Source organism: Dermacentor silvarum, chromosome 9 (genome assembly GCF_013339745.2).
Source record: "Dermacentor silvarum isolate Dsil-2018 chromosome 9, BIME_Dsil_1.4, whole genome shotgun sequence".
Taxonomy (NCBI): domain Eukaryota; kingdom Metazoa; phylum Arthropoda; class Arachnida; order Ixodida; family Ixodidae; genus Dermacentor; species Dermacentor silvarum.
The window spans coordinates 88,024,440-88,049,083 of NC_051162.1; the positions used below are offsets into that span (position 1 = coordinate 88,024,440).

General features: G+C 43.3%; 1 protein-coding gene across 2 annotated transcripts; it reads right to left on the minus strand.

Moving 5' to 3' along the window:
* Nucleotides 1–669: 669 nt before the first annotated feature.
* Nucleotides 670–12,061, minus strand: LOC125940457 (uncharacterized). Of its 2 annotated transcripts, XM_049656694.1 has the most exons (6): nucleotides 12,003–12,061; nucleotides 7,623–7,753; nucleotides 6,037–6,092; nucleotides 4,530–4,635; nucleotides 1,242–1,307; nucleotides 670–781 (listed from the first exon to the last, which is right to left on the minus strand). In XM_049656694.1, the coding sequence occupies exons 1-6, from the start codon at nucleotides 12,033–12,035 to the stop codon at nucleotides 709–711; spliced, it is 465 nt and encodes a 154-aa protein (XP_049512651.1). In that variant the 5' UTR covers nucleotides 12,036–12,061; the 3' UTR covers nucleotides 670–708. The 2 variants fall into 2 exon arrangements, with proteins under 2 accessions (XP_049512651.1, XP_049512650.1); XM_049656693.1 differs by lacking the exon at nucleotides 670–781 and having other exon boundaries at nucleotides 1,106–1,307.
* Nucleotides 12,062–24,644: the final 12,583 nt, after the last annotated feature.

Below are 24,644 nucleotides of genomic sequence, written 5' to 3' on the forward strand. Positions count from 1 at the left end.
ACCGCATCTCCTCTGGAACGGCAGCGGCGCATGCTCAGGCGCACGCGTAACGCAACCAGCCGTACCCTCTGGGTAGCGTCACATGCTTGCCGCTCCCTTGCTAAACTTGTTGCGCTAGTTGGTACATGCGTCATACAAAGAAAAGACGCAACACTCCAAGGAAAAAGACAGGCGAAAGGAAAGAGCGTCAAGACGCTCTTTCCTTTCGCCTGTCTTTTTTCTTGGTGTGTTGCGTCTTTTCGTTGTATGAAGCCGCTCCCTTGCCTTTTCTTTTTATTCAATAAAGTTTTTCATTCATAGCGTCACATCGTGACAACTCACTGAACAAACGCCCCAATGGCTCCCATTGCAGAGCGAGCGATTGCACTGGCATTAAAAAAATAGATGATGATGATTCATGGGGTTTTATGGCGCACGGGCCATAACACCAAAGACCAAAGACTATTAAGGTTTGGCCAAAGGCTTTCATTGCCAAAGAGCGCCAGGCTTTAAAAAAATAGAGGAGGCGCTGTTGGTGATAGCCGGCATAAAACACTTTTGTGTTAAAAAATTACTTGGCTGACACAATCCTTTTGGTCCAAATTACCATGCTTTGCATTACCCCAAACCATGCTAGATTGTCAACTATCTACACATTTATTCGCCTAACATCAATGCCCGCAGACCATGGGATCTGCATAGTCTTTATTCACTTTCTGTGGTAGTCCGTCATAGGATTGCTGACCGCTTGTCCATACGTTGTTCGTTCGTATCTTTTTCAGCACGGTCACCTTGACATTGCCTGGAAAATGACGTAACAGAGAAATATAATGTGACCAAATGAATATATTCCAGGACATATATGCATATTCCAAATCATTATACTACCTTGATACAATGATGTCCTTGATAATATTCCCTCAGGAATAATATAAACCTCTTATTCGCTGTGCATAGCTAGCGAATTGTATGTTTATTGCTTTTGTTACTGAGAAAGACAAATCTGACAAGGCTTCGTTCATATTTGTTTGGTTGTGTTAGTTTTTCTTGAACATTTGTAGTTTTTTTAGTGGCGGGAAGCATTTAACATACTCCTACTAAGAATTTTTCTGATTTTGTGTGTGTCGTCAACACGTAGTCGGTCAACCAATATATAATAATCCGTCAATATCAGCAGTCAGGACCACCAACAGGGGTAAAAAATGCGATAAGGTTCAATTAATCTGGCAAAGTAAAGTAGCACAATAATCGTGTGTACGTACGACAGAACTTCTTTCATCTTGCGTTTATCGCTTGTGTGCATTTTTGTGTATTTCTGAGATCCCAACCTGCAATGAACGCCAGAACTTGCAATGGAAAACTACATTTCTACCGCTTAGGTGATATAAAATGCTGTCACTTGTGAGCTGGAAATATTAATTTTCACTCGAGAACCCGTAATTTAGAAGGGTAAAATCTATCATTACCTACAGGTATCCTTTCAGCAGAATGTCTCAATCACAAGAAACGACGCGCTATGCAGTAATCGGACGACATACCTTCATTCAGAATCTCAAATGCTTTTAGGAGTGATTTGACTGCTTCATTTGCGTTCTTTGCTACAAAGTAGGCTACGGCCTACCTGAGATATTCGAGGTATACATGGTATGACAAATGTGTTGTGAAGTTATAATTTATTTCATGAATGAATGAGGTTTTGAGCAATATTTTATTGATTTAGGAACATAAGAAGTTGATGTTGCTGCAACAACGCTTATTTCACACCAGTAACATCAGAACTTGTGAGAGAAGGAAAATATATTTACCTGTGCTTCTGAAAACTTTGCTACACATATGAATTAGACCACACATCTAAATTGCCAATTCAAGGTGGTCGAGGCCAGTAAGTTCACTAGGAATCCGCAAGCAGAAGGAAAATGTTCCGCTTCTCAAAGCTGATCAGTGTGAAAGCATTCTTTCTATTATGGGAGTGATCATACCATTAGTGTTCAAGTAATTTTTGCGACATCTGCTATACAATGCATTTGAGTTCATCGTAATTATCTCCCGCACTAGGCAGAGACGAATTCAGGAATAATTGCACATCTGAAGCCAGTACTTCTCGCTACGAGTTTGGAATGGGTTCTTTTGAAAATTGTGTCTATTATCGGGATTGCTAATAAAAGGACCTTAGCCTTAGCAAGTGATTATTTTCTCTATCCAATTATGAGGAACAACTCCGTGATAACAACATTCTCGCGAAACTCTTTATCCTGCTGATGTTAAAAATATTTCACCAAAACACTGCCTTTGTCACTCTCACGTTAACTTAGAAAAACACGGCGAACGCGGGAGATGGAAATTCAAGACGATGAGCAACACGAGAACAAGGTGAGAGCAGGAGCCGACGTTCCGACAAGTGTCCGACTTGTCTTTTTCAAGGCCTTCTTCCAGGCCTATAAGAAGACAAGTCCACTTGTCGAAACGTTGGCTGTTGCTCTCACCTTATTCTAGTGTTGCTCATCGTCACGTTAACTAAAGCACTTGAACCCACGACCTTTGGTGGGAGTCGAACCCACGACCTTTGGTGTCAATTACGGTGGGGTTAATTATGGCACAGTTAATTAAGGCAACGTCAATTAAGGCACTCGAATCCGTGACCTTTGGTCAGAAAAACAAGTAATAAGAAGTAACAACGCATTCGAATGCGAATTTAATTCATGAATGTCTGAATTAGCCGTCGATTTGGTGGGAAAAGAACGCGCGTCTTCAGGCGGAAATCGACCTGACAACTCCTACACGAAATCTGTGTAGTTTTATGTATATCATACCAATAAATCAAGCTTAGTACACCATAAATTCTAACGCTTGTCAAAGTTAGAGCACTGTTAAAAAATCAAAACGAGTTATTTTCTGGATGCCAACCATTATATCAGGGTGACAAAAAGCAAGCACAACCTCAGCAGCAAAAGAGCGAATAAACTGAAGCAGTTGGTCCTGGAATAATTGCTTAAACACTGTCAAACGAAAGCCCTATTCTCAAAGCACAGAGAAAAGTACAACGTTGACAAAAGAGACATTCAAAGCAAAGATGACACCGCATGTAGGAGTACACCAGTCAATAAGAGCTTCCCGCTCATTCAGAACTGTCGCGTTATAACTGTCTGTGTTACCAAAGCTCCAACAAGCTGCGTGGAATGCAACACATTATGCACTTAATACTGACCGCTGCAACATCGCCTCTTCAACAAGTGCTTCTGTAAAAAGGCCTTAGGTTTTGTACATAACTTTTCTTCCATTTGGATTCCTCTAGCTTGCAACATTTTGGTAGATATGTCAAATGTAGGGCATAGTCGAGATCTGCTTCACAGAAGGCCTTGATTCCTAAACGTGCCTGCTAAAGAGGGCTTAGTAAGGCTGCTGAAAGAAGGATCTTGGCTTGGCGTTATCTTCGACATTTTACTTCGAAACAAGTAAATTTATTTAATTTAACATGTTGAGTAGTCAATGTCCGTGACGACATTGACTACTCAACTGTAGTGACGCGCAAATACTATATCCTTATTGGCCTCAATGTCATGAAAGTGTATTGAATAATTTTAGCTGACAATTGTAGGGCTCATGAAATCCGAAATTAATTTGACCACACTTTCAATCAATGTATTTATGAACATTGGTTTTTAAGGCATGGTGATCCGAGGTAATATAGTAGCTTCTTGCATAGATTTCAATCTATATACTCTGCATTTTCATGAAGTTGAAAGACGGCATCTGTTCCGTAATACACAAAAACATTTGCTTAGGAATTGCGAAATGGGTATTTTATTTTTATTCCAACAGCGCCGACAAAACAGCGATGACAAATAAACACGTCACCAAAACAAGCGCCGAGATCACGACATAGTTCACGATCAAATCATTGGGTGTTCCGGAAATCAATTGATAACATACAACAACACCCAAGACCCTACGAGTTCAAGTATTGCAGAAACCCGTTCGAGGTGTTACAGAAACAAAGAATGCGAAATACCTAGGGTTGTCACTGTGGTACCTAATCGCTTAATCTAAATAACACAGCTTTTATCACTGCGATGGTGGTTTTAGGCTGAGTCTGATGACTTCAGGTTGTGCGTTGTATATGATACTACACACTTACTGCACGCCTAATTGCTTCGTGGTGGCGAAAAAAAACATTTTTCACATGGTAAACCATGATCTAAATATCAGGCACGCCATGTTGGGGGACCGGAATTAATTTTGGCCAACTGCATGTTGTAGCACACACAGAAATACAAGTACCGGAGCGTTTTTGCTATTTCCCCATTAAAGAGCGGCCGCCATGGGTATGATCAAAGTACTTGTTTGCTCAGCAGTGAAAAGTCATACCCACTGTGCTGCCACGGTGGGTAGCGGCCAGTCAAAATTGTTTTACACGCGTATTCTACAGTGCAACCTTATTTATCAAAAAAACATCGCTGTCAATAGCATCGTTTATTCATTGAATTCTATCGTTAATTGTGTACTTTCTACATGCTACCTTAAAGCAAACAAGACACGCCTTCTCAACTCACATTTCTGCCATCGCTTGGCCAACACTGTTGTCTGGTTGCCTCTCACTGTACCTTATCACCGCAGCACTTGAATTCAAGCTGCAGAATGTTCCAAAGGTCGCCTTGTCTGCATAAAATCAAGAGAAAATTCTACTGCTGAACATTACATTTATCTCAAGCTTCCTAATCTTCCAATAATTCTGACAAAATGGGCATCAGCAGGCAACACAACATGACCCGTAAAAGATTTGCAGGTACGTCTTTAAAGAGTAAATAACACCCCAGATTACTATGAATGAGTGCCATTCAAATTTGCAGTGGAGATCAAACTTTTATCATTTAGAAGGAAATTAACCGTTACATGCTAGTGTTCTGTTTTTAGCCCTTCTCTTTACGCCGTCCTTACCCTAACGTCTTCGTTAACGTGTTTTTATCAGAATACTTTACATTCTCACCTTCTCTCTCACTATATGGAAATGACCAGTAGAACTTTCCCATCCCGTTCACCGGTAATCGAGCTCATGCCACTGCGGCAATCTGGAATTTGGTGCCTGTTGCAGTAAAGAAATTGCTATTGAGGCTTTTTCCTTTATTTCAGAGCTTCAGCAACACAAAACGGTGGCACAGACAGTGCCACCACCGACCCCAGCAACTAAAGCTTCGAATACCACCAGCTCTCGTACGAGGACACGTGCACCTCGAAGAGCTATTTGGCAGTGGCACAAGTGTGTGTGCAATTATTGCCACATACTGCTCCAACGTCTAAAAGGGGAGAAAAAGTCAAGGAAAGCCACTCGGGTTAATGAAATAATATGTAATGCTTCATTGCGCTTATTACAGTCGCAGTGAGGGTGCTTCGTTTGCGTTGGGTCCTTCCTTGCGAGTACACCGCACGCTGGCCAACCGAACAACTGTACAGGTAGTATAGATCACGATACATATAAATTAATTCTGTTATATGTATGATCTACTGCTTAGGGCTATTCGGCCAAACACCCAACAACAACCACAACCACAACGCTGGCTGCTGCTGCGATGTGAATACGGCGGGCTTAGTTTTGCCAGACAACAAGAAGGAAGCAAACAGGTGCTGGACATCTGCTGCTGCAGCAGCGCCAAGGAATGCTTCACGTCAAAAATAAAATATACATGAATATGCCCACAAGCAGGTCCACATCAGGGACATGGCAGAAGCAGTGATATGAACTCCATTTTTTTCTGCATCATTTGGCAAATATGAAGCAGAGGATCAGAAGGATGCCTAACGTAGACGGTAAATTTACAATAAAGACAATGGTATGACGGAGAAGACTCCTAGACACAGCGAACCGTATTTTGAGATTTTAATAGCTGTCGCAGTTAAAGGAGTTTTTGTGTTATAAATGTGCAACTTTTCCCATGTTCAGCCTGAGGGAAGGGATGGCCTATGCGCAAGGCAGAGTTAAAGTATTTCGAAACGTTATACCATAACTCTTTACATATCGTTAAAATGTGTCGTCAGATTGGCAACAAAAAATAATAATCGCACCTATAACGCTGCGGTCAACCTTGTCCCCTGTCATCGTTTCTTCCAGTATGGCTTTCCTGAAAGAGAAAGATTTGCGGGAATAGTACAATGTGTAACTTTGTAATCTTGATTAATACATATTCCAGTAATTATTTATGACTCACATTCAGACCCAATTGTCCGAAAATTGATATTCATTGGCCTGTGTACCACATTACAAATGTGTAATATTTAGAAATATAGAAATAATTCAATTCGGCAGTTGTCCTACGAAGTGTTCGTCTGGGCCGGTATTTTGTAGCGATGCCTTCCCGATGCTAATGCCTTTTCGCGCTTTGAGCGCTTGGCCAGTGGCCGTTGATAACGGTTGCTCACGTTATCAACCCGATCAGCCGGCCGTTAGCGGTAGATGATAACACTAGTATAGAATGAAGCATAACGAATCGCTACAAAATACCGGCCCTGCTCTTGTACATACCCTACCCGGAGCTCACGAGTGAAAATTATCTCTATTATGAGAAATCACCCAAACCATGCCCAAACATACCAAGATATTTTGCATTGTTTACGGGCAAAGGTTCTATATACAAAGAAACCGTGCTCACTCATGTGAAGCTTTCGCATGCTCTCGCGACGCTTAAATTTTATTTACCCCTGCCAGACCGCAGTATTGTTTCATACAGGGTGTTTCAGCGAACACTTTCAAAAATGTTTAAATGTTGCCTGTGGCCGATAGCCCAATTCTACTTCATGAGTTGGCCTACTTGAAGAGGCCGACATTACTTACACAAAAAAATGAAATGCATAATCGACTAATTCATCAATTCCCTAATTATTCGTTTAACTAATTACCTTATGACCCATATTGCAATTTATAAATTCTAGCCGTGAAGTTCGCAAGGCCAATCCACTTGGAACAAATTCTCAGGATGACACCAGTGTCGAGATGTTAATTCCCAAACTTTGCAGAGAAATGCATTGGCGTTCTAGTTACTTTTGCACTTCAACGCATAAAACGACGTCTGGTTAAGAAAGTAACTGGAATGCCAATTCATTTCTCCGCAAAGTTCTGCCTTGCGAACTCCACGACTAGGATTTATATTATTCCAATATGGGGCATAAGGTAATTAGTTCACAACCTAATTAGCGAATTTTCGTCAATTAGGCGATTATGCATTTCAATTCTTTTGTGCAAGGAATGTACGCCTCTTCGAGAAGACGAGCTCATGAACTATAATTGTGCTATCTGCCACAGGCAACCTTTACAAATGTTTGAAAGTATTCACTGAAACATCAGGCATATAAACTCAGGCCATTACACTGCCTGATGACTTAAAGAGAAATTCTAGAAACATCAGCTCTGCACAATGCCCACCATGCTATTTCTTCAAAGCAACTGCATCATGCTCCATTCGGCTCACCACTATCCTATTCAGCGCATGTTAAGCACCCGCAGAGAACATTGAGACGTTCGCACAAATTCTCTTGATCTCCGTCTGTAGTTTAAGAATCACAATAATAATGACACATGAATCTTTCAACAGGGGTTCTCAAAAGTATAGGCTATATGATAAATCTACAACTGATTGAGCTCATAGTTTGCTTACGTAGTTGTCAGCAAGAAAACTGTATTATTTGGCACGGCATGCGTGCTGGAATATCCAATGAGATTTGTCAGTGTTTTAGAGCCGTTCAGAGCGTCCTTTTGCTTTAAAAATGCCGCAGACAGGTTGTCATTCTAAACGTAGAAAACAGAAAAAGAACATTATTCCGCTCTAACCAATATCGCACCAATCCATGTGCCCACAATAAAGTACATGTTGTTTGGGCCCGTATATAGTAACTTTTACTGCCAGTGCAAAATGTACTTCATAGGCAGATAACTGCTACAAAATAGTCTTCAACCGCGGCAACACAAGTAAAGCGTCCGTATGTAGCCTATGTTCTGACAAGTGGACTTGTTTTCCTTAGGGCAACAGGTTACCGCGGGAACTAGAAGACGCGAAGCTTCTCTTCGCCATCCGCGCCGGGTTTTGTGACCCTAGCTGGAGACTGGCTGTTTCTTGCCGAATAGGCCAACCAATCACAGTGGAGCACGCGCGCCGCTGTGTTCCTTGCACCACCATCAGATGGCACTCGCCTCCGCGCATGAGCGGCGGTGCCAGCTGTGCATGGCAAAAAAAAAATCCAGAAAGCTCGCCTTCGCGCACCCGAGGTTGCACGGTAATCAGGAAGTAAACTCTTCTTGCTGATTGAATGGATTTTGATTGCGCTCCCTAACGTATCCGCACGCTTCCTCTGGCATCATGACACGTTAAAAGCCTCCATCGTAGTCACTAATAGTCTGAACTCCGCTTAACAAAAGGCTCGGTAATATTTGTGTGCACCCGCACTTGTGTGTGTGTGTGCGTGCGTGCATGTGTGCGTGTGTGCGTGCGCGTGTGCGTGTGCGTGTGTGTGTGTGTGCGTGTGTGTGTGTATGTGTGCGTGCGTGTGCGTATGTGTGTGTGTGTGCGTGTGTGTATTTATGCCGGATGAGGACATTAGGTTCTTACAAAAGGTTGGCAAAATAACCAAAGTTATAAAAAGCAAAGATTTGTTCTTAGAGATAGTTGCCGGGGTGCTCTAGGTACTCCTAAGAGGTCAGGATACCTAGCAAGCAAAAGGAGTGGTAAGCTGAAAGCAAGTGATGCTATTTAGTAAGCTTAGTTTTCCCAGTTAACAAGAGCGAAGCATGCATGATTTGGACAGTTAAAAAACTGAGGTGTATAAAAAACTGCGCTATATCTAGAGGTGCGTACACGAAAAGTGAAATGTGCCTACAGTGAAATGATGCAGTGTGTACGAAGATATGGCCTGTCAAAAATTCAGAGAGGCATGAACAAAAAAGCTAAACAGGAAAAGCAAGTCAGAAACGCGACTTCATCTAAATAAATGGAAGCATATGACTAGCTCTCATAAGATAAGGTGTTGATTACAAATGTTTAGTGTTACGGTTTGTATTCTTAGTATGAAGAATAAATTCCAGAGCTCCCTTTGAAACAGGAACGCTGGTCGCTTGGAGTTTTGCATGACATTTATTTCTGTTTATTTTCCATCTCTGGGGAAAACGTTATGTGCAGACTATAGTGCGAGTTTTTTTTTAGGAACTGAAGATGCAAAAGTTCACCGAGTACATTTGGATGTTCCTTTTTATATCCGTAGTGCTTGGTTGCCATACCATTAATTAGCTGTTCATCTTCGCTGGTATAATACTGGGGCATAATAAATGGTACACCGTATAAATTGACAGCAGAACTTTTTTATTTGCAGTGATTTCACTCTTTTATAATCTTCTTCTTTCTGGGGTTTTACGTGCCAAAACCAGTTCTGATTATGAGGCATGCCGTAGTGGAGGGCTCCGGATTAATTCTGACCACCTGGGGTTCTTTAAATTGCACTACAACGCAAGCACACGGGCGTTTTCGCATTTCGCCTCCATCGAAATGCGGCCGCCGCGGCCACGATTCTATCCCGCGACTTCGTTCTCAGCAGCGCAACGCCTTAGCTAACTGAGCCACCGCGGTAGGCACTCTTTATAATCTTGACGGTGCTTGCAGTTGTTCACCTGAGGCGCTATGATGGCCGTTATGTTGTTGTTGGATGATAGTTGTAGGCGCTAACTAGTTCGTAATGCTTCCATTGCTGCATTAAGGGACCTTTTTGCCCTAAAACGCCTTTTTTGCCTCAGAACGCCTTAAAAGGCGCTCTATGTTTCATATGCTCGTATACTATCATCATCATTATCAGCCTATATTTGTGTTCACTGCAGGACGAAGGCCTCTCCCTGCGGTCTCCAATTACCCCGGTCTTGCACTAGTTGATTCCAACTTGCGCCTGCAACTTTCCTAAGTTCATCACCCCACCTAGTTTTCTGCCGTCCTCGGCTGTGCTTCCCTTCTCTTGGTATTCATTCTGTAACTCTAATGGTCCACCGGTTATCCATCCTTCGCATTACATGGCCTGCCAAGCTTCATTTTTTTCTCTTAATGTCAATTATAATATCAGCTACCCCCGTTTGCTCTCTGATCCACCCCGCTCTCTTCCTCTCTCTTAACGTAAGGCCTAATAATATGTTTTGTTTCATCGCTCCTTGTGTGGTCCATAACTTGTTCTCGAGCTTCGGTTAACGTCAAAGTTTCTGCTCCATATGTTAGCCCTGGTAGAATGCAGTGATTGTACACTCTTCTTTTCAACAACAGTGGTAAGCTCCAAGTCTGGATTTGGCATCCTGCCATATGCACTCCTACCCAATTTTATTCTTCTGTTGATTTCCTTCTCATTATCAGGGTCCCTTGCGAGCAATTGACCTAGATAAACGTATTTCTTTACAGAGTCTAGAGGCTGACTGGCGATCCTGTATTCTTGTTTCCGTGACAGGCTGTTGAACATTATTTTTGTCTTCTGCACATCAATCATCAACCCCACTCTACACTTTCTTCGTTAGGGTTATCAATCACTTGTCGGAATTTGTCCCCAATGTTGCTGAATAGGATTATGTCATCTGCAAACCGAAGGTTCCTGAGATATTCGCCGTTGATTCTCACTCCTAAGCCTTCCCAATTTAAAAGCTTAAATACTTCTTCTAAGCATGTAGTGAGTGGCATTGGAGAGATTGTGTCTCCTTGCCTCATCCCTTTCTTGGTAGGTAACTTTATGTTGTTCTTGCGGAGAACCAATGTAGCGCTGGAATCTGTAAATATTTACCCAGATATTCACGTATGCCTCCTGTACTCCTCGATTACGCAATGCCTCTATGACTACTGGTCCTACTACGAGCTTAGAATAGTTTTTATGTTTGGAAGCTGGCAGCATGCCTCAAGTGAAACTCCGGCAAGCACCGGTCAGTACAGTTAGGTTCTCGCCTCGAAATGATGTTATCCTCTGCTGTATAATATTTCATCGCACAAGTTACACCTCTTTGTAACAGGGTTTCTTTGATCCTGTGATGGACAGACACTACCGGCGGGTTTTTTGCCAGTGGTGTGGTCAGGATACTTCCGAAGAAAACTCTAGTTAGGCTAGTTAGCAAAACCTTGCTTGACGCGCATTTTTACTGCATGTATGACAGTTCAGCTCATGCTCAATCACAGCAGCCGTTCATTTCAAAGCGGATTCATGCCATCGGACAAATATTGTATTTGAAGCTGGTTGTATTCTTAGCTGCACAAATGAATTATATCTCGATCCTTCTTCGTCTATTGAATATAAAGTTAGAACAGAGCCAAGGGGGAAAACACAGTTTATATTTGCCTTTCTCTCTCACACTGAAAAGCTCAGTTTTGCATGCATGTTACTTCCCCAATAAGACATTTAGCAATATTAGTTGAATCGAGTACTTATTTTATAAGATCCGGTGACGCAAAATTTAGTATAATGCTTCCCTATATTAAAGGCACCTCTCCCCTTCTTAAGACCCATCCAAGATAGCGCCAGAACTGTACATTCTGTCATCCATTGCAAGGGCTGTATGCTTTTTGATTGCTATTTTTGTTTTTACCCTGATCCGTTTCTCGCACAGCAAATGTATTGTCTACTTCATGCTGCATTTATTTTGGTAAGTTGATGAAAGTTTAAATATTCCTGAAGAATCCACCTCACCACCATATGTTCAACGGCCCCACATACCCATTAGCACATACCCAGTGACGCAATTTGGCGCGTGACAGTGACCCAACTTAGTCGTGAAGCTTTGAACCAGGTTCTCGCACGTAGATGCAACGATAGGTAGATACAGAAACCAGAAAGTGCATGAAGCGTTCTGAGAAATGCTAATTACGGTAAAACAAATCGAACAGAGCAATTTCGGTCACGGTGAGCCTTCTTATTAGCTTTTATGTGGTGTTCCCAAATGTAACCTGGGGAACAAAACAACCAAAGTATGTTGTCCTTTCCATATATTACCTCGGTATTTTTTTTCCCTAGTATTGAGTACTATCAAATATTACCTGGCTTACATCCTGTAGCTGAATTTTTACCATTACGTTTTGGTTGTTGAAAGTTTCTTGAACCTGATAAAGAAAGAAATCACTATTAACAAGTAAGAATTGGTTTTGGTACTTGCTTTGACCCTAATAAAATTTTACTTGTTTATACCATGAAAGTTTTTATTTGGTTTCTTGCTCTCTTTCTCCGTCGGGACTTTCGAATATGATGCAATTACACCGATAAATTCTTTGTACTTTACAATATACTAGTCTCAAATAACATGCGAGCAATGTGAAAGCAAATAGTTTATTTTATGCAAGTGTACAAACACGGATGCGGGAGTTCATTGCATGTTATTTATGCAAGAGACATCTACAAAAAAAATCCCACTGTCGATTTTAAACTCGCGCCCCTCCGCACAGAAGCCCAAACACATGTCCAACCTCCCTTACACGATTCCCATGATCTCGGCGACCACTCCTACGCAAATGTAGTGCTGAACTCACACTTAGATATAGCAACAGTACGACACTTCATCAAGTATATTCACCGGGAGAGACTCCGACATATCACTCCTCTTCTCGTCTTTAGGAACCTATCCCTCAGCAGTTACCAGCAAATCTTTATCAGCAAAGTACTTGCCTGATAGCATTCACAAATGTCAGCAGTACCTGACAACATACGCAAATGGCAGACCCTCGCTGACCGGAGGAAGAACATTGAACCAGTGCCCACCTTAACACCGTCTGTCATTCGGTATGCGAAGCGAACATGCATCTCATTTTTCAATGCACTACTTTCGATCCTCATTGACACGACAGCAGCATCTTTCTACATCCTAATATTGAAGCTTTAAGAAAAATGACATTCTCGAGCACCTCGGTAGTCCAACAACTTAGCTCACTTAGGCATTCCTAGCGGCCTTGCCCAAGTGATTTAGTGGGTGTCGACCTCTCTTACATAAGACTCTCTTCCCCATGAGTGATTTTCGGTTCACCCTTTTCTGAATAAATGAATTAAATTATTCATTTATTAGGTAATTCTAAACCTGGCTAGCACCATACGTACCCAACAAATCATACAGCTCATATCGACCAAGCTATTTAAAAAAGCAGGATACCATATACGAGGACGGTGTGATAGTATATGGTACACGCGAGTGTAAAACATGAGCATGTGAAGACAGTGCGCCGTGCGGTGGCGAAGATGACACCGACTCTTGGCCAATACACGTGAGTGGGTATGTACCTCAAGGTGATCATCATCATCGACACCGACCTGTGAGCGTTGACAGTGGCGCCTCGAAAAGCGTGGCTTGAAGGAGCGTAGCCCGTGGCGTGAGCAGTGCGCGAGGTTCGGCGTTCGATGGCGGAGCTTCCTCGCTGGGCGTCCGGCCCATAGGAGCTATCGCCACCCGCGCCACAACGTCTGCACCACAACCAAAGCTGTCACCAGCTGAGGGGCCACCTCGTCCAGTTCTTCCGCTGGGCAACTGGTCCAGGAGGGCTGGCGGTTCTGAGCCTGGCTGATCGAGCGTTCGGGTGAGCGGTCACAGGGCTACCTCGTCCAGTTCTTCCGCTGGGCAACTGGTCCAGGAGGGCTGGCGGTCCTAAGCCTGGCTGATCGAGCGTTCGGGTGAGCGGTCACAGGGCTACCACGCCAGCTGTGGACGTGATCCGGTGGGCTGCTGCAGTGTGCTCCGGGGCGCAAACCCCGCCATCGGGTAACCGGGCACGCGGAGGCTCCGGTACATCGACTGTGGCGCAAGGCCACCTGAGTTCCACGAGGCGATCCAACCCTGTTGTCCGACACTGCTGTCCGACACCGGCTCCTCGACGTCTCCAACATGGCGACACCTGCTTCTACATGAACTGTGGGAAGACTGCATTTAACTAGCCTATATAGATCTGCATGTCTTCTAGAGTGTATTTTGGGGAACTGTTGCGTGTGTGCCGTTTCAGTGTATTACGTGTGTCCAATACAAGTCTGATGTGTGTTTGCACATCAATAACATCACAGACGGAACCAACAGAATTCCTCTTGTACAGTTTAGGGTACTTTTTCTCTTAACTTTAATTACATAAGTAGCCCAAATTATTGCATAGTTTTTATATTTAACTGCCAAATAGCGTATGTCCGAATGACGCATTGTGCGTCCTATTCGAAAACATATTATTCAAAAGTTTCCATCCTGCTAAATGATATTCAGTTATTTCATACGTATAAGTTATCAATTACAGAAAATTTCCCTTGAAACTAAGGTACCGCAACCATTTCACGTTATTATGTTAAAACACATGCGACACACAATGCATCCATTCTGCATACTCGTTTTTGTCATAGTCACGTTAGCGATAGAGATCTTTAAAAAATACACCAATGATTACGATACTCCCTAATGCGAAATCTGAGCACAATTCTATAGGTGTTTTTATTTCGGGATATATTGAGGCAAACAATTTGAGAGAGAAATGTGGCAGAGGCGGCGACAGTCGAAAGTATGAATTGCGGGTGAAGCTCGTCGGCTTTTATGCATGCCTCGTGGAAGGTTCCAGATTAATCGATGGTGCAGCGTGGCTTCCAGAAAGTACTACACAATACGCGTCGCGCATACAATTAGATTGCAAAACAATGGCAAACAATGCCAATCGAAACAAGTGCTAACGAGACCAAACCAAGGAAACCAAATAAACAAGTGCGAGCGAGAGCTGACGGGAGCAGATGATAGTATGAAACGAGCGGTCCGGCTGAGACCAGATACGAGTACTCAATGAATGGTCGGGCGGGTACGCATGATACCAGTTTCCTGCGGGTGCGACTGTTTTCACAACAAATCTGCGCAGGGGCGGGGCCTAGCTTCGATGAGGTACCACCATTTTCTTCTTTTTTTCCGTTCTGTTTGGCGGCGCGGTCGCTAGTGCCCCGGTGCCGCTGCTGAAGCCGCGGTGCCGGGAACCGACGCGAAGTGGTGGTCGTTGGGGTGTTGCTACGCTGCGCTCCGCAACACCCCAAATAAAAAATACGGCTCCAGTCAGGTAGACTGCTCCCTCCTGATAGTGAGATTATATTTGGATCATCAAAACAACGATGCGTTTATTTATGAATAGCATCGAGCCCTTAACGGCAGCCACAGTTGTGCCTATTCACCAACCGCCCAGCGTGTTCTCCGTTCCAACGCCGCCAAAGAGAAAGGAAGTCTAGTCACCAGCAGACCAGCGTGTTCTTCGTTCCAACACCGCCAAACAGAGACCGCGTCACAGAAGCGGCCGCTCTCATCGGTGTCCGCAGTTCGCGGCTCGCGTCTTTCTCTCCCGCTCCGCGTTCGATGTTCATCTTCGCTGTGCTAGTTCGCTCTGTTTCATGTCTTTCTCTCCCGGGAGCATAAGAGCTGCATTCTAAAGAAAAAGTCGCAGTTTCGCGCGGAAGGCGAAGCCTCAATTGCGATAGCAAATTTACTGGTAATGTATACGGAGTAAGATTAGTAGTTTTATGGGTTGCATAAACTCGGACACATTCGCTTACTAACTGAAGTTAAAAGCATGGTATCAGCGCGCTCAAGCAAACATGAATAGATCACACTCGATGACCGCAGACAAGCACTGTCAAAACGCTGGCGTCAGCAAGCGCGGCGGAGCTTCAACGGAAACTGAGCGGCGAAAGCAAAGCGCATACAAAGGTGAGAGCCGTGTGGAGATTGCTTTCAAGATACGGTGCACGTGGCGGCCCTCAGCCGCGCAAAGTACGCAGTTCCTGGCAGAGTAGAAGTCGCGCATGCCCCCTCCCGCGTTGCCTTCCCGCTTTTCTCCTTTTGCGTGCACTCTAAGAAACAAAAGGGTCAAAAATGAGTCACAATAACGTGACTCTCTTTCTCTGTGCTGAGACCCATTTTTGCGTGTGTAGATTCACAAAATAATGGTCAATCCTTCTGCATGAGTCAATTGACTCCCAATGGCTTGTGAAGAGTCGTCGTGAAAGATCGCGACTCCTTTGTGACGGTGCAGGCAGTTGACGAGAGAAAAATTATAATAAAGAAATCCTATATTATTTCTTCTGGATTTATGCTTGCTTCTGGTTTAGGCACACCCTCAGAGTTTATGTCCTGGTTGTAATGCAGTGTCTAACTCTTTCGTCCCATGTTCTGCAATGTTCATTTTCTTTGACAATGTATGTTGACAGCTCGCACGCTTAAGTTATTAGCTGGTTTCCTGTGCTAAGGAATACCTGGATTTGTCACACTGGATTCTGACCGTTAGTAAATCTAAAAAAAATATTGGCTAATAAACAGAGCACATCAACGAGGTAACAAGTTAAGTTCAGTGGACGCACCCAACTGTGCTGATTGTAAATTTAGTTCTGTAACGTAAAATTAAATTTTGAGGGGTTATATGCCAAAAGCAATATCCTATTTTTAGATACACGGTAATGGGAAACTGCAGAATAATTTTCAGCAGCTCGGGTTCTTTAACGTGGCCGGAAATCACGGTGCACGAGCAGTTTTGCATTCTGCCCCCATTGGAATGCGGCCGCCGCGGTTGTAATTGTACCCGTGACCTCGAGTTCAGCAGCACAATGCCACAGCCACTGGGCTACCGCGGTTCGTTGCGTCCCGCGACTAGAAAGAAGCATCAGCGTACACAACACTGCTTTTGAGCCCCCTTAGAAACATAAAACCAAAAAGTCGCAGTTTCGCCCGAAAGACGAAGCTTTGATAGCTATAGCAATGTATTAGACAACTGCACGAAGCAATGTTCGTAGTTTCATCGGCTGTATGAACTGCAGTAAGCATTCGTTTACTAATTACATTAGCAAGCTTGGGGTCACGCACGCACGTGCTCACATGAACAGATCTCACTCAACTACCGCGAACGCTTGCTGTCACAGCGCTTCATGGCGTGATGAAGAGCGCAAACAGAGGATACCGAACGCTTCTGCTGCCTCTTTCCTACAACGCGTCTCCGAAACTTTAAATTACGCTACCTCGGCTCACCCCGCCTTTGGACCCATCGGAGATTAGGGCGAGCATGGCGCTTTAGAGCAGCGGCAAGAGGAGACGCGTGCTAAACCAACCGCTCCCTTGCCCCGGCTTTCGCGCGTGTTATCACGTTTCCTCCTATATATATATATATATATATATACATTAAGCGCCCATCAAGCCACTATCCATCTCGGCTTACCCTCGAACACTTGCTATCACGCGCGCAGTCAACGGCGCGGGATAGCATCTTTTCGCACTTGGACTTCATACGTCAGTTCACGACAACGCGCAAACAGATAAATTTCACCGGTTGTGTCCATATAATCGCTATCGCTATAAACGCAAAAATTTTATCAAAAACCAACCTGGCTGGTTTTTCACGCCATGAGCCAACGGTGAACGACCTTCCTCGAAAATATGTGAATAAATCTCCGCCGAATGGTTACGCCCGCAGCTGGTGACAGCGGCACACAGACGCAACAACTTGTGCCGGAAATACAGTTCTGGCAACTTCATGTACACTAGATTATACTGTAACACAGACGTCTTTATAGTTCTGCCTTACATCAGTGCAAACTGCACTCGATAGAGATCGAGTGCAGCTGCTACGTTATAGTTAAGCAAATTAAGCGTGCTCGAAGTGTCTTTATCACACTTCGAGCACGCTCCGAAGCCCTATAATAGATATTTTAAACGTAATCAGACTCGGACTAGCGAATTTTGCTTCTGTAAAGTGAACGTAGCAGGTATCTCATGACGCAGGCCTAAATTCATGGCTCTTTCATTCGTGAACATTCGTGTACGTGAAGCAAAATTATCAGTGAGCAAAATATTTTTTTTTCAACGCAAGAAAAGAAAACCGAAACTAGTGCATGATTTGTGCGACCCCAAAGTGATGCAAAGCCGAAGCCATCAAAAGCACGGCGCCATTTTGTAGTTGTGTTGCAAATAGAGTGTACTAGAATATGGTCGAGTGGGACGAGCGGCTGGGGCGGCGCATGCTTTGCAGTGAGGTGCCCGACGTGGAAAAATACTGGGGCGGCGCTGCGGTCGAAGTGGATTGGGCCGCATCAAGGTCGCGCCGTTGGAAACTGCTGGTGATACTGCTCGGCAGGGTCATTCATACAACTTCGCGCGCTAGTATTTGCGTTCAGACCAATCAAATGGGGTTCATAATTGCATATGACATGCAGTTATGCCTTAAGAATAAATTCCTTTTTTTTCTTTTATTTGTTTACTTTTTATTATTTTCTAATGCCGCTCGATGATTTCGCGTGCATTGCGGCCGCAGTGTCGGCTTTCATTCTACTATGTTATTGTACGGTTCGCTTTGGAGAAAAAATACTTTTCTCGTTCTTCAAGCAGCATGTATCTCTCGTGTGTATCGTTACGCATATAGTTTTCTATCAGTAGGTCTTGCGAAACTCAGACGAAGCAACATATGTAACCTTCCTGCTTGCCATTTCAAACAAGTAAAGCATATCGGCCCCATCTGGCGCCTTGTAGATTTCCGGGAAGCATTGATATAGATTTAAAGAAAAGAACTGCAGTGCAACATTCCATTCAAGTCTCCGCCATTCTCGCGTAACAGAATGCGGAGTAATTGGTACGGGGTTATTTATTGCAGTCGGACCTCGAGCTCCGAAAACGGTTTTATAGTTAGCCATTCTATATGCTAATCTTTGGTCGTAAGCCGCACGTGGAATTTTTTTTCCAGTTGATACTTAAAAAAAAGAAAGAAAAAAAGCCTGCGCGCCAGCTTAATTAGTGCCTATATCGTGGATACGGCTTTGCGCTGCTAAACTGGAGCTCGCGGGTTCAATCCAGGTGGGAAAGAAATGGAAAAAGACTCGTGTAGTTCTATTTAGGTGCGCTTTAAAGAACCCCAGGTGGCAAACACTAAACTGGGCGCCTCATAACCATATCGTGGTTTGTCACGTAAAACCGAAGAATTTGCTTATATTTAAAAAAATGAAAAAAGCAGGTGGGTGCGTTCTTCGGCTTATTTCTTGGGGTGTAAACAACATAAATTCTTCTCGAGTTTTATTTCCGAGAAAAACATGTTGCGCTTATCCTATATTTCATGTTTATAATATACAAGCGGTAGAGTTGAGCGGTCATACATTTGGGAACGTCATTACATTTATGCATGCATGCATAAATGTAATGCCGTTCCCAAATGTATGACCGCTCAACTCTGCAGCTTGTATATTATAAACGGCCGCATTCAGTTATCCGGTGCACTATCATAACGACCCTAATGAAACAATTAAAGGAACGGCATGTCTCACATACACGCAGAGATATGTGCAGAGCTGTTGCGTTCGTTGAAGAAGATAAGTCTACGTACTACATGGGGCACCCAGGTTTAGTGGGTTGCAAACATGGTGAGACTGTCAAAAGTTTTCCTTGTCTGAATCAAGTTAGCAGATTTACAGGTTGCCCCAAAACGGGGCGTTCATATTGAATGAGAGCTAGGAACTCGTTAAGCAGGACTTATTAACACCCGTCCGTAATTCTCTCAGGAACTGCGCCTCTGCGCAGCAGCCACGACTCTCTGGCAGCAAAATCATTCGGAATAACAGTCCTCACTTGCATGCAGTCACTACCTTTGAGATTTCAATAGTGCTGTCATGTGGTACATACGAACGGAAAGGACTATTCGGCGTCGTAAAGTATATCAATGACACTTGCACACACACACACACACACACACACCCACACATATATATATATATATATATGTATGTATATATATATATACTAGATGGTTTTGCCTGCTATGAATATTATTGCTGCGACTGAGAGTTTTCTTTCCAGTATTCACTAATAAGTGTCTTTCTTACTGCAAACACGTGCGCTTATTCCGGTCCCGAGTTCTCACTTTTTCATTTCAATTAGTGCATTTAGAATACTTGTTATTTTTTCCCTTACCGATATATATATCGTAAATATATATGTCTGTGTACCCTTTGATTCAGTTACCTAGAAATACATTGGCATTCTTCGCGCCACGCAGTTAACAAATCTCGTTTATTTCGCTCTAATATTGTTTTATTCGATCATTGGCCCTGATCGATATCCACCAACAAGAAGCGCGTGTAAAATGACACGATATCAATGATAAAATTTTCTTACGTAGCCTTCATGGTGCGGAGATACCAGTTACTTTTAGAGGACAGTGGTAAAAACAGCAGTTCACCTGGCTAAAACTACATTTGGCACCGGCCGTCAACAGTCATGGGCGCACCGAAGCAACTAAACCATTAAAAATGTACTGCACAGAGGTTCTGAGAGAAAAACTGGGCGTCCGCCAGCGTCCGCGTAGCGAACGCGCGATCGCTAGCAGACGACGCGCTTGACAACGACAGCAAAATTGAAGACGTCGCGTTGTATAATCCATGCCTCAAATATATATGTTTTACAAAATGGCTTACACATAAATTTGCAGTTGGAATAAAGCGCTATTTTAAGTGCGTACTATGCGCAATCGGCCTCGGCGCCCGCAGCGAAAGTACGTTGAATATGCCGCGGAGCGCGTCTCCGCCCCAATCCAGTTCGCTCGCAGCGCCCTCGCACTATTTTTCCACACGCGGCGCTTCAGCGGCAGAGCGCTGCTCGGCCCACTCGACCATTGTCTAGTACACACTAGTTGCAACATGCATGGGCGAGCTCGCTGTCGTTGTTGAATGGCCCTAAAGGTGCTGCGTTAGGGGCGAATGCAACCGAACATTACGGCAAGTTGCGATGGGAACTTCTTTCCGTGCTACGTGATTGCGACGACAAGAAAGGCGAGCAGCAGCGTTTTGCCGATTTCGTCTCTGCCGACATCGAACAAGTACAGCTCGCCGGACCGTGGCAAGCACCCGAAGTGTTGCGGTCTGAACGGCGTCGTCTTTCATTGTGATGTGAGAGATCGTAACGCAGAGACTGCCGGATGCATACGAACGCCTACCAGCAGGGAGTGACTGCGCCATTATTCTCTTAACGTCTCAGGTGAGTGTATCAGCTTTTGTTCGAGTTTTCAAATGGCGCGTACTCGGCCCTTCCGGTTTGGCTACATTTTACGCGACGTTTCTCTTGGGACGACGTTTCGCTAGGCAGTTACAGATGTTTCCTAGGAATGCGCGCGGAGACTGTTATTACTCGATTTTCTATTTTGTGTCTTGTGCTTTATGGAAAAAATTGTTCTTTCATTTGTATTTTTATGTGAGTATATTGGTATTTGTATATTTGGCAAGCAGAAATGAGTTCATTGCAAAGTTGAACCTCCCAGTGAGCTGCATATGAACCCAACCAAGTTAATCCTGTCTTGGCTATTCATACAGCTGTAGGTGTGGTGTATTCTACTAATTCAATTTTTAAAAAATTCGTCTCTCATGTATCAGAGATTAGTTTACCTTGTGGAAACAATGTTGTGTTATCTCCTACTCTACTGCTGTTGTCCTGCATATTTGTGTAATTTTGAAATGTATCTTATTTTAGGTATTGAAGAAGCTGCAACAGCCACAGGAAGTAGCCATCTTATCCAGCATGTTATGGGTGAGAAATCGTAGCAGGCACTTTGCATATCTCCATTGCAGTATGGTGCTATTTGTTGTAATTTTTTTGTCCTCGTTCCTGCCTTATTCATTTTAGTATTGTGTAAACGGTAATACGTTAACATAGAGACAGAGTAATCAATCAAGGACGATACATGGCTGGAGGAGACTAGACACATTAGCCTCCTTTGTACGTGTATCAATGTTGCCTATTTACTCTGTCCTTATCTACCAACAAGCCAAAATTTCTCGTCAGGTACGATTACTAATTCTCTGTTATTACAATTTCATCAACGCAACAATGAAAGGACATATGTACACACACAGGAACACAGAGACTTCAAATCATGAAGTCATAGAACAAAGAGTATTGCTGGAGCCAATGTTTCGACAAGAAGAATAAGACAAGTCCACTTGTTAGCGCGTGGGCTCCAGCGACATTCCTCGTTCTACCACAATTTACCGTTAAAAGGAACCATTATTGCTCTTGCTGAAGTATTATGCATTATGCAATAAAAATTTGCAGGGTGAAATGTCAAGAATGTGAAAGTTTTTCTGTATTCTGCTAGAGCCAAGACAGGCCGAAAAACAAGAATAAGATTTATAGAAGCACTTTGTTAGCACTACCCGGTTGGCCAGCTTCATTCACAGCTTGCACGTTGTTGCATTAATAACCATATAAATTAGTTATTGAATTAGCTTGATGATTTGCTTATGTCAAGAGATGCTGAACTTGGATCAAGGCAGGTTAAAAATATACAAGGACATTTTAAGACGGCAGGCTTGCAGTTGACTAGCACACCACTTGGTGGCATGAGCTCAGGTTCGGGTTGCACACTCTTTTTCGTCTTTGCTGGCATTTTCATAAACATAACTTCTGCTTCGTTATTGTTGGGGTTCTAGTGTTGTAGGAGCTAACTGTTTACCTTTATTTGTATTGGTAACCACGTTACACGGACAACTGCGGCATTTTTGTAAATTATGACATAGTAGGACTTAGAACATTTGTGCAAATTTGTTGCAGGTAGAACTTGGCGGCTCCTGCTCCTGCTTTCCTCCACCACCCTGTCCCAACTGCGTCCACTAGAGAGTTGGCAGCCTTAGTGATGATGCCAAGCAGGCCGATGGCAGACAGCAAGATGCAGGTAAATACATGTAATCCAGCAGTGTCGTCTTGACTGAAGCAGCCTGTAGCCACTCAGAAATGAATTAACTTGGAAGTAGTTGCACTATTCCACGTCCCACCATTGGTGCAGCAATGATCAAGTCCACGCAATTTGTTTTAGTCGCCAAAAGGATATGTGGAATAGACGAACCACGATGCACATTTTGATACTACTGGAGACCACTTATACAATTTTTTTTCTTGCTTCACAGTAAAACTACTTTGATAAAGCTTTACCAATTTGAAAGCAATACAGTGTGCTCTCAGAAGTGATATTTGGCATATTTTTACTAGGACCTCCTCATTGTTAAACCTGCGGATAAACATACGCCAAAACTGAGTTTTCTGCGAGCTCATCCTCATCTTTGTGCGTTTCTGCATGTGATATATATTTCTGAAACCATTTTGTGTACACAGTACGTGTCCTGAGCACTTGGATCACGTTAGCTTAAAGCTTTTGCTAGAAGCCATTTCTCTGAAAATAAAAATAGGCCATTTTGCCTATTTTTAACGGCCAATAGTAAACTGATGATCAAGGAATACAATTTTAGGTGTAAGGCCTCTTCATTCTTCTGAGAAAATTTTGTTATGCTCTCACATTGAAGAAACCGGTATCTTGGCTATGCTTTTTGGTGCCTTAGAACAAAATTCACATAGAACTTACGCCAGTAAAAATGTTTCACCTAGAAATATTTCACAAAATGATAATTTGTCTCATATTGAAGGGCCTCCAATTTTTCAAAACGATATCCCAAATGGTCGAGTGCAAGATTGGGACAGTTGGCATGCAATAGCCTTCTTAGAGAAATGGGGCATGGGGAGGGCCAATTAATTTACACTTGACATTACGCTAAGGTGAAATTATTGATTCACACAAGACAAATTGACAAGCATTCCATCCTATAGGTAGTTCCGTACATTTATTTATACTTTTTGCATATTTATTTACCTTCAGTCGGCTGACCTGCGTCTGTTTTCATAATCTGCTATGTGTAGATGGTAAGCTACAGATTTGTCCTTTGGTAAAGAATATTTTGGTGTTTATACATGTGGGCTTCTGTTTTTCAGGTTCCTGCGAAATTTTACCGGAGCTGTGCCATACACTTGAGCCAGGCCTCTTGGAAAGGACACATAATCAGACTCCACGCGTCAATGTCAGAGGATGCCAGGGATCAAGGCAACCTGCTGTGCCCCAGCATTCAACGTTTCGTGACCCTTCTACGTGTTTCACCTATTTCGCAGCTGTACCTCGGCTGCCATCTATCCAAACAGCATCACCAGCTGTGCCCACTTGTCGAACCATGGGCAAATATTGGCATGGAGTGTTCCCTGGGCTTGATGTTCTGTTTGCTCTTTAGGATTCTTAGCACATACTCCTGTTATAAGTTACGTGTTTTAGTACCGACTTTTTAATATTTCCTTTCTCTTGGAATTCTTAGCATCATCTTCTGCTATTATATCTGTATATATGCCTAGTTTCTCGTAGTTCTTTTGTACTTGTGTATGTAATTGATAGGTTCTTAACTCTTGTAATGCATAAGGCTAAAACGCTCATTTACATCATGTTTTGTTCATTTATTAATCTGCAGCGCTGTAAAACATTCAAGAAATTTAACACAACTAGCGCTCTATGGCAGGATAAATTCAAGAGCAAAATTGAGCAATTATTTGAAGCACCCATTATTTTTGAAAAAGGAAAGACCGTAGGAGCGTGAAAAGAAAACAGCATTATAGGAGGAAAACCTGGCTGCCCATCAAAAGTAAGTTAATAATGTGACTTCCTTTCAGTGCAATGATACCAGTGGCACTGGTGGACAACGTTTTGAGACCACAAACCCATGATACCCTTGGCATTCGTCAGCATGGCAAATAGGCTCGCCACACTTACGAATGCCAACGGTACTGTAGGTTTCATGCACACATTGGTTGTGTTACACCTTTTGAGAATTGCATTTCTCGAACATGAAGGTTTACAGCAGTG